This window comes from Sorex araneus, chromosome 1, assembly GCF_027595985.1.
Source record: "Sorex araneus isolate mSorAra2 chromosome 1, mSorAra2.pri, whole genome shotgun sequence".
Taxonomy (NCBI): Eukaryota; Metazoa; Chordata; class Mammalia; order Eulipotyphla; family Soricidae; genus Sorex; species Sorex araneus.
The window spans coordinates 207,259,997-207,272,911 of record NC_073302.1 but is presented as its reverse complement, the minus strand read 5'-3'; the positions used below and the strand labels follow the sequence as shown (position 1 = coordinate 207,272,911).

The 12,915-nt window shown below is 41.5% G+C and overlaps 1 protein-coding gene across 4 annotated transcripts in view; it reads left to right on the top strand.

Moving 5' to 3' along the window:
• Positions 1-12,915, top strand: part of MBD5 (methyl-CpG binding domain protein 5) — a 459,774-nt gene that overhangs the window by 423,214 nt on the left and 23,645 nt on the right. For all 4 annotated transcript variants that reach the window (XM_055123313.1, XM_055123194.1, XM_055123379.1 and 1 more), the window contains one exon: positions 3,364-4,572. In XM_055123313.1, coding sequence (XP_054979288.1) covers positions 3,364-4,572 — 1,209 coding nt within the window. The remainder of the gene's footprint in view (positions 1-3,363; positions 4,573-12,915) is intronic.

Sequence of the window (12,915 nt, the reverse complement as noted above, 5' to 3'; positions counted from 1 at the left end):
ATTTTCTTTTACAATTTTGTTTTTGTTTTACAATGAGAAAAAATATTTATCTACATCTTCTGTAATAATTTATGAGAAAAGAGGAAGTGCTCAGTTGTGCTGCTAAGAAAACAATTAGATAAAGCCTGAAGACCAGCCATTAGACTCCAGATTGGACATCACCAGTAACTTTGGCAGTTTACAGTTCTGGTGGCATGGTGGGAGCCAAAGTCAGATGAAAGTTAATGGCAGAATGGAAAAGGTTTTTAAATATTTTGTTTTTGTTTTTGTTTTTTTGGGTCACACCTGGCGATGCACAGGGGTTACTCCTGGCTCTGCACTCAGGAATTACCCCTGGCGGTGCTCAGGGGACCATATGGGATGCTGGGATTTGAACCCGGGTCAGCCGCGTGCAAGGCAAACGCCCTACCCACTGTGCTATCTCTCCAGCCCCAGGTTTTTAAATATTCTTAACTATGAAGAATACAAGATAAATAGGAATATACCCAATGTAGGCATCAGGTGAAATGTCAACTTTAAATATAGAAGCTATATACATTTTTAGAAGCTAAAGTAAAGAAGTCTCACTCCACCAAAAATAATAACAGTAGTAATAATAATAATAATAATAAAGTGGGAGAAACACAAAGAAGAAAAAGAATAACAGATCAGGCAAGATCCAAGAGGAGGGGCTTGGGACCCCGAGGAGAAATGAAGGACTTCACCTTAGAGACCTAGAAGGGGTCCTTATTGTTTGTGGGTTTTGTTTTTTTTGCTTTTTGGGTCACACCCAGCGATGCTCAGGAGTCACTCCTGGCTCTGTACTCAAGAATTACCCCTGGCCTTGCTCAGGGGACCATATGGGATGCTGGGAATCGAATCCAGGTCGGCCGCGTGCAAGGCAAACGCCCTACCCGCTATGCTATCACTCCATCCCCAGAAGGGATCCTTCTTACACTGTGATGCAGGACAAGTTTTGGGAATTAAGGACCAGCCACTTGCAGACAAGTATGTGCTCCCAGGAGGCAAGGAGTAGCAGAGAATAAGAATAATGAAAACTCTAACCTATGAACTCAATCTTCCTTAAGTAGGATCTGCTAAAAATAGCAAGGGAGATATTATAGCAGCTGACCTAAAGGAGTGAATAAAGATTTGAATAGATGTGAATGAGATCACAGAATATATGAGATCACAGGAGTGATGGGAACTCTTAAGTCCCCAGCTATGCATGGGAGCCATAAATTTCCAGAGATACACAGTATCGTCACTGAAGAGTTGATCTACAATTTAATTGATCTGAGAGTTGAATTTTATCTGATAGATGCAGATAAGGAAATCATGACAAGAGTGTGTTTTTGTTGTCACATCTTGTCACTATCATGTGAGCTGCTTGATACATTCCTAGCTCTGATTTAGGGGGCTGGACAGATAGTACAGTGTGTAGGTCACTTGCCTTGCAGGTGGCTGACCTGGGTTCAATTCCTGGCACCACATAAGGTACCCCAAGCCATGTCAAGTGTAATCTCTGAGCACAGAGACAGGAGTAAACCCTGAGCACTGGCAAGTGTGATCCAAAACTCAAAAAGCAAAAGCAAGAATATAGCAGGGAAAAGTGTTAACTCAGGAAGACAGTGATTATTCAGAAGAAAAGTCAAATTATCAAAGATCTGAGAAATCAGCAATGGAAAACAAATTATCAAATGCTTTCTGTTCAGCAGATCAACTTTAGGGGGGAGAAACTCCAAATCAATAATAGTGAATTTTTTTTGTTTAAATATTGAATGTAATCAAAGTAAAGTGAAAGTAAAGTGAAATTTACTAGTTACACATGCGGGGTGGGGGGCTGGGGAGGTGGGGGGAAGGGGGGAGGTATATCGTGATTCTTGGTGGTGGAATATGTGCACTGGTGAAGGGATGGGTGTTTGAGCATTGTATAACTGAGACTTTAACCTGAACACTTTGTAACTTTCCACATGGTGACAATAAAAGAATTAAAAAAAAAATCTGAGAAATTATAGATTAGGTTGCTAAATTAAATAGATTGGTTAAATTAAAACTACTTATCTGGGGCTGAAGCAATAGTACAAAGGGTAGAGCATTTGGCTTGCACACTGCCAACCTGCATTTGTTCCTTGAATCCTGTATGTTCCCTAGGATTCAGGAATTACCAGGAGTAATTCCTGAATGCAGAGCTATAAATAGTCCCTGAGCATCACCGGGTGTGTACCCAAAATGTAAAGCAAAACAAAATAACCTACTTGTCAGACTTTTTCATCCTTCCTGTCTTAATCATTGACATTCTTCTCTGGTGGACATTCCCTCCCACCGAGAATCACCTTTTGAAGCTGAGCATCACATCTATAGATGTGAACCACTGTTACTGTTGACAACTTTCTCAGCCAGTGGCCGATAAGATGGGTAGATAGAACCTTCTGTCTGAAGACTTCCAAAGTTTAGCATCATGACAGAAATATTTTATCATTTAGAAAAGAATGGAGGGGCTGGAGCAATAGCACAGCGGGTAGGGCGTTTGCCTTGCACGTGGTGGACCGGGTTCAATTCCCAGCTCCCATATAGTCCCCTGAGCACCGCCAGGGGTAATTCCTGAGTGCAGAACCAGGAGTAACCCCTGTGCATCACCAGGTGTGATCCAAAAAGAAAAAACAAACGGAAAAAAAAAGAAAAGAATGGATGTATTTTGTTTTGTTTCAGATTGGATTTCACTTAATTAAGAAAAAAAGGGGGCTGGAGTGATAGCACAGCGGGTCGAGCATCTGCCTTGCATGCGGCTGACCCAGGTTCGATTCCTAGCATCCCATAAGGTCCCCTGAGCACCTCCAGGAGTGATTCCTGAGTGCAAAGCCAGGAGTAACCCCTGAGCATCACCAGGTGTGACCCAAAAAGCAATAAATAAATAAATAAATAAATAAATAAATAAATAAAAACAGTGAATTGGAAATCATTTTCAAAATCTGCTTCCTTCTGTAATTTGAGCAGTGCTGATGACTGACTTTCTTCTCTTTGAGCCCCAAGTGGTAAAACTTGTACTAACAATAAATAGTGAAGTCACTTTTGAAAACGTTCTAATGTTTTAGCCAACTCAGCTTTCATGTTTCTGGAGAGCATTTCATAATGATGACTTTTAAAAATATCCATTGTATGATTTCAACTGAAGAAACAGTACTCAAATATAATCAAGGCAAGTTTTCTAAAGCTTTTCTTCGAGTCTCACTCTTGTGATATAACCTGGGGGTTATCTTGATATAAATATCAAATATTTGTTATATTTGCTTGTCTTGGTGATAAATCTGAAAACTATGATCTTTCTCTGTAAAGCCTTTAAAATTGTGTACACTCACACGACTTCCTGTTTGTCTTTTCAAGGTGAGAATGCAGGAAGATGCTGCTCTCCTGAACAAAAGAATAATAAGCACTCAGCCAGGGCTCACAGCACTTCCCGAAAACCCAAACACTCCACTTCCACCTTTCCAAGATACATCTTGTGATTTGCAACCGAGGATGGACCCATCCCTTGGTCAGCCGGTGAAGGATGGCCTCGTTGCGGGTGGCCACGGGGATGCTTCCGTCGATGCCATCTACAAAGCAGTTGTAGATGCCGCCAACAAAGGAATGCAGGTTGTCATTACCACGGCAGTCAACAGTACAACTCAGATCAGCCCTATTCCAGCTCTGAGTGCCATGAGTGCCTTCACTGCCTCAATTGGCGACCCGTTAAGTCTCCCCAGTGCTGTCAGTGCAGTCATTCATGGGCGAAACATGGGCAGTGTCGATCACGACGGGAGGCTGAGGAACACAAGAGCGGCTCGATTGCCCAGGAACCTGGACCATGGGAAAAACTCAAGTGAAGGCGATGCGTTCGAATACTTCAAGTCAGCAAGTTGCCACACATCCAGAAAACAATGGGATGGGGAGCAGAGTCCCGGAGGGGAGAGAAACAGGTGGAAGTGTGAGGAGTTTTTAGATCACCCAGGCCATGTCCACAGCAGTCCTTGTCATGAAAGGTCCAACAATGTTGCTACACTGCCATTTCTACCCGGGGAGCAGCACCCAGTCCTGTTACCACCAAGAAACTGTCAAGGTGATAAGATTCTGGAGGAAAATTTCAGGTATAATAACTACAAAAGAACTATGATGAGCTTCAAGGAGAGACTCGAGACCACTGTGGAAAGATGCGCACACATCAATGGGAACAGACCTCTGCAGAATCGGGGCTTCGGAGAGTTGCTAAGCGCCACCAAGCAAGACCTGGTTCTAGAGGAACAGTCTCCAAGTTCCTCCAATAGTTTGGAAAGTTCTCTGGTCAAAGACTACCTCCATTACAATGGAGATTTTAATGCCAAAAGCATGAATGGGTGTGTGCCTAGCCCTTCTGACGCTAAGAGCATTAGTAGCGAAGAGGACCTAAGGAATCCGGACTCCCCCTCTTCCAATGAATTGATCCATTATAGGCCAAGGACGTTCAATGTTGGTGACTTGGTCTGGGGCCAAATCAAAGGACTGACTTCCTGGCCTGGGAAATTAGTAAGAGAAGATGTTCACAACTCGTGTCAGCAAAGCCCGGAGGAAAGGAAGGTATATCTTTATCCATTGTCTAATACTAACCTTTGTTCAGTTCTGTTGTTGTCTTTGTCGTTATCACTTTGAAATCTTTGGACTTTAAATTAGATTCTTCATGACTCACTGAGGTCGCACAGACTTACGCAGCCTATCATGTAGAGGGGATGGTTCTAACCACCGAAATGTCATCTCCCCCCCACTCTGGGGTGAGTTGTTAAGCCTGTATAGAGCCCGGTAGGGCTCAGGCTGGCTCTCATCCGGGAACCAGATTGTCTGAATTTAGTTGCTTCTGCCTTCATTCCCTGCATTTACCTGATTCTCCATTTCCTACACAGGGGTAAAAAAGGGGGGTGGCAGTGACTGTTAGAATGCAGGCCTGTGGCAGAGGTAGCTGCTCTTCCAGAATGCCAGAGGATGGCAGCTCCTCCACGTGCTAGCGTTTGAGCTGGGAATGGGTAAAATCTGGGGTGGAGCTGCAGCTTTTCTGGAAGCAGCAGATACTGTCTGAGTTCAGAAAGGGTGTCTCCTTTCAGGAAAGCCCTGCCCTGGATAGCATATGGAAATGTTTAACCCCAGGGTCTGGTTCTGCTTATCACAGTCTGATCATATAAATTAAATGAAAACTTCTCCATGAAACTACTATTCAATTTAGCAGAAATTAGTAGGAGTCTTATGGGCTTTTTTTTTTTTTATACCCCCTCACAATTGATACACTTGGACTCACTAGGCAAGAAATCTAGAGAATGTTTAAAGTAGATAAAATTTATATCTGACCAGGAAGAGATAATTATGCACATTCCACACATGTGATGAAGAAACATATAATTTTTCATCTCCTAAAGAAACAAAAATTGCTCTTACAGATACATATTATTCTCTTAAAGAGTATATTGTATAAAACTATTTCAACTTTGCTCAGACCTCCACTGGCACTTTGGTTTAATGGCAGGAAACCCAAAGCATTTTTGCTAGCACAATAAAAGGATTGTCTTTCTCCAGATGACCAGGAGGCCCTGAAACTCATTGCTTGTAATGCCTAATATATACTTGTCAGGGTACACTCTGGGCACCATGTTCCTACATTTGATAAGGAAATGAATTCCATGCTCCTTCTCACAAAACATTGTACTCTCTATACTCTGAGGCCAGAAAACATTCTTTTGGTTGATAGATATAAATGGACTTTATAGTATATTTTTTAATTAGAAACAGCAATATTGGGCTCTTATGGTATAAATATAATTGCTAAACATATAAGAGGTAGACAGTGAACTGCTTTACAATCTCTGCGCAAATGAAACCAAGCCTTTTTGTGTACTATTTTTTTAAAAGTTTAACTAAAGAGAAGATTTGGCCTCCCTTTGCTGGAAACATTCTCCCTATCCTAAATGGCTTGTCTAAATATTTTTTATGTCCTCAGAGGAAGAAAGACATATAATTTTTTTAATTTGTTTATTTTATTAAATCACCATGTGGAAAGTTACAAAGTTTTCAGGCTTATGTCTCAGTTATACAATGCTCGAACACCCGTCCCTTCACCAGTGCCCATATTCCACCACCAAAAACCACAGTATACCTCCCACCCCCCTGCCCCCCACCCCCGCCTGCGTAGCTGATAAATTTCACTTCATTTTCTCTTTACCTTGATTACATTCCATATTTCAACACAAAATTCGCTATTGTTGTTGGAGTTTCCCCCAGAAAAACAGCCCTGCTGACAAGGAAGCATTTGATAATTAGTTTCCATTGCTGAGAATGAAGAGATATGAAGTTTAGTATTTCTGTATTTTAGTATTTTAGTAATTAAGTCCAGGGAGATTTATGTTAGAAATGGCATCATTTCCCTTCCTGGGGCAGCATGGGGCTATGGCCTAGTTCACAGTCTAGAGACATTGCTGGAAGCAGTTGCTGGTACCAAAAGTAGTCTAGCTGACCTCCGGATCGTGGTCGATCAGCAGCAGAACGGCCTCACAAACGTGTGGCCACCCAGGTCGCACCTCGGCAGAGCACGCACCGGTATCGCCCTGGCCTGAGATTGCCCACACATCCCGCTGTTTCAAGTTTCGAAAGACGTATAATTTTAACATATTTCACATTAAACAATGGCTGTAATCTTCGACTAGTCTGTGTTTGCAAGCTCCAGAAACTGATTTACTCATTGATATTTAAGGAGATGTACTTTTAAAAATATCATTTTCAGGGCTGGAGCGATAGCATAGTGGGCAGGGTGTTTGCCTTGCATGCAGCTGACCCGGGTTTGATTCCCAGCATCCCATATGGTCCCCTGAGCACCGCCAGGAGTAATTCCTGAGTGCAAAGCCAGGAGTAACCCTTACGCATTGCCACATGTGACCCAAAAAGCAAAAAAAAAAAAAATCATTATCTAAGATCATAAGAAATATTTACTTTGCTTAGTTTAAATAAGCTACTGGCTTTTATTCATTAAATTTTTGAAATCTTTTTTTTTAAATATAAAGGTTCTTCTTAATTATAAGTAGTGCATTAATTCCTTATAAAAACATAACATTGTGAATTTGCACAGCAACGATTTCATGACAAATACACTGAAATAATTTTAGTAATTAAAAAATAAAATAAAATATTTTAGTTATTTAATAATTTTAACATAAAAATTTAATAATCTGTCACTGTCATACCGTTGCTCATCAATTTGCTTGAGCAGGCACCAGTAACATCTCCATTGTGAGATTTGATTGTTATTGTTTTTGGCATGTTGAATATGCCATGGGCAGCTTGCCAGACTCTGCCGTGCGGGCAAGGTACTCTGGGTAGCTTGACAGGCTCTCCCAGAGGGGCAGAAGAATCGAACCCGGGTCAGTGTGTGCAAGGCAAATGCCCTACTTCTGTGCTATGGCTCCAGCCCTCAATTTAATAATATTTGAAAATAATTTAAAATTTTAAAATAATTTAAAACTGGACATTTTAGAGGTGTCCCGTCCAACCTGGACTGGAGTGATAGGACAGTGGGTAGGGCATTTGCCTTGCACGCAGCTGACCCAGGTCAATTCCTCTACCCCTCTTGGAGAGCCTGGCAAGCTACCAAGAGTATCTCGCCCACATGACAGAGCCTGGCAAGCTACCCATGGCATATTCGATATGCCAAAAACAGTAGCAACATGTCTCAGAATGGAGATGTTACTGGTGCCTGCTCGAGCAAATTGATGAACAACGGGGCGACAGTGCTACAGTGCTATTTTAGAGGTGAAAAAGCTGAAAATATAATAAGATATTAATGATAGCACATGAAATATTTATCATCATTGAGAAATAAGGTATAACAACCCTAAAAGCTCCAGGCCCCTTGATATTTTTTTAAAACCTGTTTTTTTTTTCAGGTCTTAACTTTTTCAAATGAAAAAAAAAAAGTACTCCTTCACAAATGCTATTTTTTTTCTCATCTCATTCAAAAATCAGAGAGATGACTCCCCATATCTTTTTTTTTATTTGCTTTTTGGGTCACACCCAGCGATGCACAGGGGTTACTCCTGGCTCACTCAGGAATTACTCCCTGGAAGTGCTCAGGGGACCATACGGGATGCTGGGAATCAAACCCGGGTCGACTGCATGCAAGGCAAATGCACTACCCGCTATGCTATCGCTCCAGCCCCTCCCCATATCTTTTTGATGGTGCACCTAGTGAACCATACAGTGTTCTTCATTTATAACAGCAGAAAAGGCAAAACTTCAAGCACACATTTGCCAGACTTCAAATCTAATGACCTTTGTCTGAGTTTTGGGGAGATCCTGGTTCATGAAGAAAAAATAAATCTGTGTTGAACATCTGTTTAAGATGAGACATCATCTTTCTGAGATTTTTTGTAAAGTAATTTTAAATTATTTACTTTTATCAAGGGAGGCAATTACATTATGGATTTTATTTACATAGAACCCTTATTTCTCAGAAGTTTTGAATAAAGCCATATTGCTTTAGTTATAAGATTTCTGCCTTTTAAAAAGTGAACAGCAGGGCTGGAAAGATAAGTTAGTGGGGAAGGTGTTTGCCTTGCACCCAAGTTTGATCCTCAGCATTCCATAGTGTTCCGAGAGCCCAGCCAGGAGAGATCCCTCTACTCAGAGCCAGGAGTAATCTCTGAGCACAGCCAAAAGTGGTCAAAAAAAAAAAAGTGGTAAAAAGTGAGCAATACATTGAATTCCCTTCTATAAACTGAATACAATACCTGCTGCTTCAGTAGAAAGAGAAAAATAGAGACGGGCTTTCTAAGAAATGTGTTTATTGTAGTAAAATCTTATTAATTCCACCTTGCTGATCAGATAGGTTCATAGTGTTTATCTCTGCAGCATCTAAAAATATTTTCTGAATAGTTTTCTCATATGTTATCATTCAAACATTCTTTAACTTCTTAGGTTTTTCATACAATTGTCTGGCTACCAAAGGAAACTAATCCTAGATTCTCTCAGGTCACACCAGATAAAAATCTGCTAACTCAATTAGACAGAGTTCAACAGCAGGCTTTGCGCACAGGTAGCCCGAGTTGCATCCCCAACATCACATGGTCCACCCAGCAAATGCTGGACCCCTGAGCTGAAAGCACTAACAGGTATGGTTCAAAAACAAACATAAAAAAAATAGTCCAACTGCGTTAAGCAAAGTTTTAGAAGGCACTTATTTACTTATCTCTCCGCTTTCCCAAATCTGTGGATCCTTTTCTGTCACTGTCTTTGTTCACAGCAAGCATTTTTCACATTCCTTTTTGGAAACATGCAAAGCAGGAAAATAAACATTATTTAACAGGAAGTCAGGTTTCTAATCTAGAGCAAACCAGAATCTTCCCTTGTTTTGAAGCAGCTCCAGTAGGACAGTCTTAGGGATGAGGGGGCTGATCACATGGATTGGTGCAGTACCTCCAGTGCTGAGGTCTCGGTTCTACCCACAGGTTGATACTATAGCCAGGTCTGTTTGTCAGGAGAGTAAGTGACTTACTTACTTTAATGATCTTAGACATTTTTAGTCTTTGGTGGAGCATTAAATATAGCCAAATTATTAATAAGGCATTAGAAATGTTGTGTAGTTTCTGAAGTTACTTCCTAAGAGATTTAATTTCTCAACAGCAAGTACTGTCTGAACACTGACTTCAGAGAACTAGGGATAGGCAGGGTGTGGAAGGGAAAAAAACTTGGGCTTTGGTTGTTAACTCAGCTCCTTATTACCTGAGCTAAATCCCATTTCTGCCGGTTACTGGAAGGTCTCCGGTAAGTTTATTAATTTCTCAAAGTGGCAGCCTTTTTACCTTTCAAGTGGGAATGCTAATTCATAATCCAAACGCTGTATTCACAATTAAATGACATAAACAAATTGCACAGCATAAGAAAGGAGCTCAATAAAATCAACTTTCACACCCACCTTCTCTACTAGTTAACCTTAAAAATTTCCGTTACACCACAAGGAAATTACTATCATTTGACTTTAGTTATTGTTTATGCCCTGATTAGAGAATTTACTCGTGAGATTGAAGAGTATAAAGAATTATTTAGCAAGTGAATTTTAAAACAAATTGGATCACATCACATATAATTGGCATATCTCACTATAAATTGTTAAAAGCTGTTTATTGAGTAAACTTTAAGGTCTAACTCCCTCTATATTACTAAGAAATACAAAGCCATACTTTCTAACTTTACCTTCCTGTGCCCCCTTATACACATGGGAGAGCATTCATTAGCCAAGAAATTTTTGTTTGCTTGGTTTGGTTTTGGGGCCACAACTCGCAGAGCTCAGGGCTTACTCCTGGCTCTGTGCTCAGAGATCATTCCTGGTGGTGCTTGGGGAACCATATGGGATGTCAGGAATTGAACCTGGATTGGCTTCATGCAAGGTAAGCACCTGAACCCCTGTGCTTTCTCTCCAGCTTCCCAAATTCTGGTCTGTCTTTCTTTCCTTTCTTTCTTTTTCTTTCTTTCTTTCTTTCTTTTTCTCTTTCTTTCTTTCTTTCTTTTTTTCTCTCTCTTTCTTCCTCCTTCCTTCCTTCCTTCTTTCTTTCCTTCCATCCTTTCTCCTTTCTTTCTTTCTTTCTTTCTTTCTTTCTTTCTTTCTTTCTTTCTTTCTTTCTTTCTTTCTTTCTTTCTTTCTTTCTTTCTTTCTTTCTTTCTTTCTCTTTCTCTTTCTTCCTTCCTTCCTTCTTTCCTTCTGTCCTTTCTTCCTTCTTTCTTTCTTTCTTCCTTTCTTTCTTTCTTTCTTTTGTTCGTCCTTCCTTTCTTCCTTCCCTTTCCTTCCCTTCCTTCCCTTCCCTTCCCTCCCTCCCTCCCTTCCTTCCTTCCTTCTTTCTTTCCTTCCGTCCTTTTTTCCTTCTTTCTTTCTTTCTCTCTCTCTTTCTTTCTTTATTTCTTTTTCTCTTTCTCTTTCTTCCTCCTTCCTTCCTTCTTTCTTTCCTTTTGCCCTTTCTTCCTTCTTTCTTTCTTTCTTTCTTTCTTTCTTTTGTTCGTCCTTCCTTTCTTCCTTCCCTTTCCTTCCCTTCCTTCCCTTCCCTTCCCTCCCCCTCCCTCCCTCCCTCCCTCCCTCCCTTCCTTCCTTCCTCCCTCCCCCCTTCCTTCCTTCCTTCCTTCCTTCCTTCCTTCTTTCCTTCCATCCTTTCTTCTTTCTTTCTTTCTTTTGTTCGTCCTTCCTTTCTTCCTTCCCTTTCCTTCCTTTCCCTTCCCTCCCTCCCTCCCTCCCTTCCTTCATTCCTTCCTTCCTTCCTTCCTTCCTTCCTTCTTTCCTTCCGTCCTTTCTTCTTTCTTTCTTTCTTTCTTTCTTTTGTTCGTCCTTCCTTTCTTCCTTCCCTTTCCTTCCCTTCCTTCTCTTCCCTTCCCTCCCTCCCTCCCTCCCTCCCTCCCTTCCTTCCTTCCTTCCTTCCTTCCTTCCTTCCTTCCTTCCTTCCTTCCTTTCTTCCTTCCTTCCTTCTTTCCGTCCTTTCTTCCTTCCTTCTTTCTTTCTTTCTTTCTTTCTTTCTTTCTTTCTTTCTTTCTTTCTTTCTTTCTTTCTTTCTTTCTTTCTTTCTTTCTTTCTTTCTTTCTTTTGTTCGTCCTTCCTTTCTTCCTTCCCTTTCCTTCCCTTCCTTCCCTTCCCTTTCCTTCCCTTCCTTCCCTTCCCTTCCCTCCCTCCCTCCCTCCCTTTCTTCCTTCCTTCCTTCCTTCCTTCCTTCCTTCCTTCCTTCCTTCCTTCCTTCCTTCTTTCCTTCCGTCCTTTCTTCTTTCTTTCTTTCTTTCTCTTGTTCATCCTTCCTTTCTTCCTTCCCTTTCCTTCCCTTCCTTCCCTTCCCTTCCCTCCCTTCCTCCCTCCCTCCCTCCCTCCCTCCCTTCCTTCCTTCCTTCCTTCCTTCCTTCCTTCCTTCCTTCCTTCCTTTTTTGTTTTTGGGCCATATCTGGCAGTACTCAGGACTTACTTTTGTCTCTGTGCTCAGGGATTATTCCTGGCAGGCTCAGGAGACCACCAGGGATGAAACCCAGGTCGGCTATATGCAAGGCAAGTACCTGTGGTACTATTGCTCCAGCTCCTTGAAAATTATTTCTTTACAATGAACTATGTGTTTTTGCTGGAGAGTAAAGACATCCCTGATTTCCCAGAAAAGCATGGTTTCAGTTCACCACCAACTGATTAAATAAAGACTTTTGTTTGTTTGGGGACCACAGCCAGATGTGCTCTGGGCTTACTACTGGCTCTGTGCTCAGGGATCACCCCTGACAGTGGTGGTGCTCGGAAGACCATATATAGTGCCAGGACTCTGAGCCCTGGTTGCAAGACATTGTGCCTTCCCTGCAATACTACCTCTCCAACCCTGAAGACATCTTTTTAAAAGCAGTGGAGAGGGTACTTCCTCTCTCTAGACACACTCTTTGACCTTTCCGCAGGGTTATATTTGGCAAGCATAGACAAAAATATTTCTCTGCAGAGTTGTCCAGAGCACACAAAACTCATCAGTATTCAAAATCTTACTGAAATTTATCTGGGGACAATCCACTTTTGTGTTTCAACTTAACACCACAGGCACACGAGTCCTCACAGTGTGAGCATAACACACTTGCTGTCTCCCCCTGGAGATGTGCAGCTTAAGAAACTAATCCTAGGGACTAGATTTGGGAGATGTGCCCTCGTTGATGTTAAAAACACACTCAACTCTACAGAGCATTCTTCGAGTGATGATCTGTGTTGGCTGTGTCTGTTTTTATTCTTTGGGACCATAATTCTCTACTGGAAGTGTTCTTTGTGTTTTAACTTTGCTTGCATGTTTTCTTAACCTCTGTTAGAAATGAATCTTTTTCTCTGTACCAAACCAATATTCACAATATTTGGGCTGCATTTTGACTAGCGGGGTGCCAGGAGCAATCCAGGATCTGTTAGAA